Genomic DNA, 7,746 nt, shown 5'->3' on the forward strand with positions numbered 1-7,746 from the left:
TACCTATCACTATCACTGTCACGCGTATACCCCACTACAGACGCCACAACACAACAAGCCCGCGCAGAAATGAAATTATGTAATGCATTTAATGATTGTGTGTGTATGTCTATAGATGTATGTAAATAAAAAAAAAAAAAATGATCAAGAGCATACAAACACAAAAAACAAACAACAACAACTACCCCCCCCCCCCCCCCCCACACACACACACAGAGAAAAAAAACAAACAAAAACAAAACAAAAAAAAAAAAACCCGGCAGCAGAACTACATCTTTAGTCTTGTTACATTGTACCACAAGGGCACTGGTGAGAGAGATGTCAAACCATCACTAGAAGCACAGGATGGTCTTTTTGTTTTTCACGAAATTTTTTAAATTTTTTTTTAATTAATATCATGAACACAGGAGTGTTGGTGACGCTGGCGGACTGAAGACAGGCCCCCAGTATGGAAAACGTCAGCGGAGCCCTCAGCGGATCCGTCGCCGGCTCCGAGAGGCGGGTGGTCTGGAACTACCATGTTACAAATAAAACATCGACAAAACTAGCGGCACCTAGCGAGGAGCGCATCGGAAGACGCATTGGCAGCCCAAAACTATTGATGAATAATTATTTCCTTAGATATCAAATTTTACAAATATTATGGAAAACATACGTTTATAGTTGTTTTTTTCTTAAGGAAAGTGAATGACATTATCAGTGGTTGCCGGCATCTTTTCCGCACGCCTCGACGCCATAGAAATAGTTTTTTGTTTTTTAAATTGTGCTCTTGATAATTTTTTTATTTATTTACATACATCTATAGACATATACACACAATCATTAAATGCATTACATAATTTCATTTCTGCGTGGGCTTGTGTTGTGGCGTCTGTAGTGGGGTGTATTGGGGCGGGTGCACGTCCGCTTTAGCACGCGTGACAAATGGTGGAGATGCAGGGTAATTTTTAGCTAGGTTGTGTTGGGATCTGTCTTAGCTGGGTTAGGATTTAGGTTAGGGGGACAGGTGGTAGGGTGTCTTGTGGTGTTATGTGATTAACTGTTTTCAAAATGGTTTCATGTTGCCCTACGGTGATATTGCTGCACTAGTAAGTGCTTCAGGTAGCTTATGTTGGTCTGTATGCGCAGGGATTCAAAGTGTACAAGTTTTGATGCATTGTAGGCAGCTGATAATCCGCTGAGGGCTCCGCTGACGTTTTCCATACTGGGGGCCTGTCTTCAGTCCGCCAGCGTCACCAACACTCCTGTGTTCATGTGTTTGATATTAATGTCACGCTACGGCTGACAGATTGATTGACAGACGGACGAACGATGACAAAACCTCAACAATGAATCTGTCAGCCCTCCGCACCAGTCGGAACAACCAGATCCACTTATAACATTTATTTAAAAAAAAAAAAAGAAAAAAAGAAGAAGGTATTTTCGAACACGAAATTCAATAACAAAACAATACTGACAACTACCCCTCTCACGCGATTACAACAAAAAAATATAGTCTGCTGTGCTCAGCCTCTGCCGCCGCAGTTCAGAATACACCAGCGGTCAGGAATGGATGGGATAAGGGACAGTTGGGGACAGCACTTAACACAGCGACCAAGTTCTTCCAGCCGACGCTGTTATCGTCGACGCGGTTGCGCCGCTGCCGCAGAACACAGAGTCCCGCACCATGCAGACCTCCCTCCAGCCCACAGCCACAACCAGCAGAGGAGTGGAACCGTCAAAACGGCACAATGGAAGAAAAAAAACCCTAAGAATGGCAAAGTGTCAGTCCTGACTCTGAAAGATGCTAGTCACACCCAACCTATCATCCCGTCCATCCAACCTGCCGTTATAATAATGTATTTAACTTTGACTCGATTTAATTTCTCCCAAAATAAACAATTTTCTTCATGAACACAACCACAATGATGATAGGAACACATATTCACGGCATCTCTTAATAACATAAAATAATATGAACAGCTACAGCAAATTCAAACAAACATGCATTCACAGCCTCTGTCATTCCCTCCACCACCATTCCTGCAAGTCCAAACGACCAGCTGACCAAGGAAACATCACACACCCTCACCTCAGACAGGTGATGTGAAAAACCTGGAACTGGTGTCCCAGCCGTTGCAACGCCTGCCGACAAATGACGACAACCTGCTGCTTCACCACAGCAGAAGACATGGGAAGAACAACACCCCCAAAACCACCGGTCGAAATGACTCTCACAGCAGTCGACAGTGGAGTGCCCGAAAGATACAGAAACAAATCACAACAACAAATCAAAACCAAAACACAACTCACTGACGCGAGTTGGTTCGCACGTGGGATTCGGGCCTAACGTGTTGCCAGCCTATCTGGCGGCTTACAGAAATAGGTCAGCTAAGGGGAGTCTCACATTCTGGATATGTCGACGCGTGACAATTAATTTTTTTTTTTTTTCGTGAAAAACAAAAAGACCATCCTGTGCTTCTAGTGATGGTTTGACATCTCTCTCACCAGTGCCCTTGTGGTACAATGTGACTAGACTGAAGCTGTGGTTCTGCTGCCGTTTTCTTTTTTTTTGGGTAGTTGTTTGTTTGTTTTTTTTGTTTTTTTTGTGTGTGTGTTTGCATGCTCTTGATAATTTTCTTTTATTTACATACATCTATAGACATACACACACAATCATTAAATGCATTACATAATTTCGTTTCTGTGTGGGCTTGTTGTGTGTTGTGGCGTCTGTAGTGGGGTATCTTGGGGCGGGTGCACGTCCGCTTTAGCACGCGTGACAATCACCCTCCCCTCACATACCTGTCAGAATCACCCTCCTCTCACATACCTGTCAGAATCACCCTCCTCTCACATACCTATCAGAATCACCCTCCCCTCACATACCTGTCAGGATCACCCTCCTCTCACATACCTGTCAGAATCACCCTCCTCTCATATACCTATCACAATCACCCTCCCCTACCTGTCACAATCACCACCACCGCTCACATACCTATCAGAATCATCCTCCTCTCGCATACCTGTCAGAATCACCCTCCCCTCACATACCTATCACAATCACCCCCTCTCACATACCTATCACAATCACCTCCCCTCACATACCTATCACAATCACCCTCCCCTCACATACCTATCAGAATCACATTCCCCTCACATACCTATCAGAATCACCCTCCCCTCACATACCTGTCAGAATCACCCTTCCCTCACACACCTGTCAGAATCATCCTCCCCTCACACACCTGTCAGAATCACCCTTCCCTCACACACCTGTCAGAATCACCCTTCCCTCACACACCTGTCAGAATCGCCCTTCCCTCACACACCTGTCAGAATCACCCTTCCCTCACACACCTGTCAGAATCACCCTTCCCTCACATACCTGTCAGAGTCACCCTTCCCTCACACACCTGTCACAATCGCCCTTCCCTCACACACCTGTCACAATCAACCTTCCCTCACACACCTGTCACAATCACCCTTCCCTCACACACCTGTCAGAATCATCGTCCCCTCACATACCTGTCAGAATCATCGTCCCCTCACATACCTGTCACAATCATCCTTCCCTCACACACCTGTCAGAATCACCCTTCCCTCACATACCTGTCACAGTCACCTTCCTCTCACACACCTGTCAGAATCACCCTTCCCTCACATACCTGTCAGAATCACCCTTCCCTCACTCACCTCCCAGAATCACCCTTCCCTCACATACCTTTCAAAACAACCCCCCCCCCACCCCCCTCATATACCTATGAGTCACTTTCCCCTCACTTACCCATCAGAATAATTTTTCTCGGCACTGAAAAGAAACAACAACAACAACAACAAAAAGAATGCAAATTATCGTTCACTACTCTCTTGACTGTTCTGTCATGTGATCTAAACAGAAGGTAAACTGTAACAATCTATTCACCAATAATCTATTCTGCAGAGGTCAAAGCAGTTGGGTATGTTGTCATCAGTGCTGTCCCCAACCCCGCCCCACCACCCACCCCTACCTGAAAAGAAAAAAAAAAGTGGACAAGGAGAAACAATAAGGGGAAGCAACTTTGACATAATAGAATTTGATATGATTTTTTTTTTTTTTTTTTTGAAAGAAAATTTTCTGATAGAAAGGCCAGCTGTCATCTGACTGAGACAAGACAGGCTACAGGTTAGGGTGTCAGCTGCCTTCCTGTTCTGTTTGCATGTCTACCTCCACGTGGCCACGGATTTCCTACACCCCCCCCCCCCCCCCCCCCCCATTTTTTTTTTTTTTTTGCTGCCCCATCATTGCACCGTTTCAGTGGAATTACTCCCACACCGCTCATTTAGATTCCCCCCATACACGGCCACACCCAGGTTCGTCCATCGCAGTTCCAGCATCGGCAGTCCACAGGGAACCATCGATGTTAGGTCGCCAGGAGGCCACACACCAGAGGAGACCCTGCACTGCTGCTGAGTCATTTCGGTGGTGTTCAGTGGTGCCTGTTCTGATTTTACGTACTTAGGACACCACCTACTAAGCCCCCTACTAACGACAATAATGGCTTAGTCGCGGAGCCAGACTGAGTGAGCGTCCCTCCCAGAGTGGAGACGTTAGAATACGTTGATATATATCATTTACTGCTATCATGTAAAAGTTGAATAAAAATCCTAAAATTCACATAATAGTTTTAACGAAGTAAAGGTAAAACAAATAAACACAACAGTAACAAAAGTGACAAGATAATCAACAAAAAATTAATGGTTGTGGTCATTCCATCGGCAGAAGGCAGGAAGGAAGGAAGAAAGAATATGTTATTTATACTGTAGTGTGCCACCAAACAGCAAAAAGGTGTGTGTGTGTGTGTGTGTGTGTGTGTGTGTGTGTATGTGTGTGTGTGTGTGAGTGTGTGTGTGTGTGTGTGAGTGTGTGTGTGTGTGTGTGTGTGTGTGTGTGTGTGTGTGTGTGAGAGTGTGTGTGTGTGTGTGTGTGTGTGTGTGTGTGTGTGAGTGTGAGTGTGAGTGTGTGTGTGTGTGTGTGTGTGTGTGTGTGTGTGTGTGAGTGTGTGTGTGAGTGTGTGTGTGTGTGTGTGTGTGTGTGTGTGTGTGTGAGTGTGTGTGTGTGTGTGTGTGTTCTGGAACTTGACAGAGTGCACATATGCACTGTACTGTACACTCGTCGGTTCTCATGTTAATACCATGAAACAGTTGTGGGATCCAATGTAAATTCTCATACAAAAGAATAAATAAACAAATACAATAGAATCAAATACAATTTAACAAAAGAGCAAAACAAAACAAAACAAATATACAAACAAAAAAAAACAACAAAAAAACCCAAAGCTAAAACCAACCAAACAACAACAACCGCAGGTTTTTGCTTTCTTCACTTCTCTTCTTCTTTTTTCTTTTCTTTTCTTTCTTTTTTTTTCCCCCCATGTGATTACGTTTTGGCTGCGCGACACACAACGGTGGGTTTCCTAAAGATTTTTTCTTTTTTCCCCCGGGAACATTTTTTCGTTGCCAAAGGTTCAACACATGCTTTAGCACAAAAGGATTTCGGTTGACCATGTCTTCCAAAGACTTAGCACACAGGAAAATACTAAAGTGCAGCTGGTGCAAGACAAGGAGAGGGTGTGCAGGAGTGGGGGGGTGGGCTCTGTATCTCGTTTTCTGGTGGATTTGAACCGTGATTCAACAGTATGGACCATTACGCCACCGGGACACATTATTTTTTTGAAAATGAAACAGTGATTGCATTTGGAAAACTTGACTTTTTAAGTAAAAGAATCTACCATTTATTTGTGAATTTGCCATATAATGTTGCAGAAATATCAGCATTCTTATCATTTTGGCTGACTTGAGAAATGCACAGAAAAAAAAAAACTAATATGTTGTAATACTGTGATATTAAGGCAAACGCCTACCCTTTGAAACTAGCTGGCACTAATCTCAGCGACACTAGCGCGCACACCCTTTCTAAAACTGTGGTTAGAATCACGCGAATAAATATAGAACACCATGAGCTTTGTGGAGTAGTTCTGGTACGAAATACACTGTGATATTATTTACAGAGGTACAATATTTCCAGAACGTTGTTCATTTTGAGAATGTTCAGGTGTTTTTTTGTGTTTTGTTTTGTTTTTTTGTTTTTTTTTCCCCAAGGTCCTAGCTCCTCATTCCAACAGTCAATGGTTCTGTGCTTTGATACGGTGAGGTCACGTGGAGAAAATTGGTTGGTTTGTCAGTAAGAAGACACACTTCAATTTCTCTTCATTTTGTTCTTTCTTGTCTTCGGAGCAACATGTCAGTGCAAGTACTAGCCTGTAACAGCGTCAACAGACCGCAGCTCTGGAACATTCCAGCGTTTCCTTTGGTAACCATTTGCAGTTCTGCTCAGTTCCCACGAACTCCACACAGTTTATTTTTTCATGATGTGTTTCTTTGAAGATTCAACAGTACTTCACAAGTGTCACCAGGTCAGATGAGTTTTTAAATCAGTTCTACACAATGCTTTTTTATTTATTATTATTTTTTTTTTACAATTATTTTACAATATATCATTTCGAAGCCCAGTTTTCTTAAAATGTAACGACTGTTTGTCTTTAATATCATGCAGTATATGATACACACATTATTTATTTCACCAGTGATGTTTGTTGATGTATATATATATATATATATATATATATCAGTGGGTCACTTTCCTTCCGTCACTCGATCAATGATTATGCACATGAAGGTGTGATTGGGGGTTGTTGATTTTTTGTTGTTGTTGTTTTTCAATGGCGTAGACACCACGCTTTTCTCTCCCCCCCCCCCCCCCAACAATAAAGCACAACAACGAGGCTGGCAGCTGATGAACCGTCAAGTCAGCCAACAAAACAGCCCAGCACACAGGTTTAGCAACAGGTTACAAGTGACACGACACGCCACCTGTCAGCATGGGAGTGTTTTCCTTGGCACTCCCCGTATCTCCTCCTCCTCCTCCTCCTCCTCAACCTCCTCCTCTGTGGCCCAGGAGCAAGGCGGAGTCTTTCCCTTGTCCACCCCCCCAAGGCCGTTCCCCACTGTGGACTTCCCCCTCGGCGGGGCAGACTTATCCCTCTCGCCATCCCTCGCCGTGGCAGTGGACCTGGTCGTGTTTCTGCCTGTGTCTTGTGTGGCTGACGACCGCTGCTGCTGCTGCTGCTGCTGATCGCTCTGGTCCTGACGGCTGTCACTTCGGACGGTCACGTGGGGACTGGAGGAGGGGGAGGAGGAGGAGAAGGGGGGCACCACCACCACCACCCCGTTGTTGTTGTTGTTGTTGGCGCTGTCCACCGTCACCACGCCGCCGCCATCACCGACCTTGACCTTGCAGTCTCCCCCGTCAGGCAGACCCAGGTAGTGACTACCACCACCACCTCCACCACCGCTGCTGCCGCCGTTTCCCTCCGTGTGCAGAAAGGTCGGAGACGTCATCCCGGGCACGTGCAGGTAGAGGTCAGGACCCCCGTTGGGCTCCCTTTCCGTCACTTCCGGTTCCGCCACTGCGGCGGCGCTTCTCAGACACGGCGAGGACTTGGGCTTGGGGAACTTGGTGGTGGTGGTGGTGGAGGTCCCCAACCTCCCTGTTCCCCCTCCTCCTCCCCCTGCCTCCCCGTTGGCGCCCATGCTCTTGATGCTGAGGCAGGACTGCACGTTGGGGAACCTGGATCCACGGCGGGAGGGCCCCGAGAAGCTGGGCCTCTCTCTGGGCAGGAAGAAGGAGGTGGTGGACATGGCGCGCGACGACCTCAGGGAGGCCAC

The 7,746-nt window shown here is 45.8% G+C and overlaps 1 protein-coding gene across 1 annotated transcript in view; it reads right to left on the bottom strand.

Annotated features, from left to right (window-relative positions):
- Positions 1 to 6,894: 6,894 nt before the first annotated feature.
- Positions 6,895 to 7,746, bottom strand: part of LOC143295965 (glucagon-like peptide 1 receptor) — a 44,426-nt gene continuing 43,574 nt past the window's right edge. Inside the window, exon 13 of the mRNA XM_076607675.1 lies at positions 6,895 to 7,746. This exon is cut by the window's right edge and continues 54 nt beyond it. Within this exon, the coding sequence (XP_076463790.1) occupies positions 6,895 to 7,746 (852 nt within the window).

The sequence above is a fragment of the Babylonia areolata genome, chromosome 2 (genome assembly GCF_041734735.1).
Source record: "Babylonia areolata isolate BAREFJ2019XMU chromosome 2, ASM4173473v1, whole genome shotgun sequence".
NCBI lineage: Eukaryota > Metazoa > Mollusca > Gastropoda > Neogastropoda > Buccinidae > Babylonia > Babylonia areolata.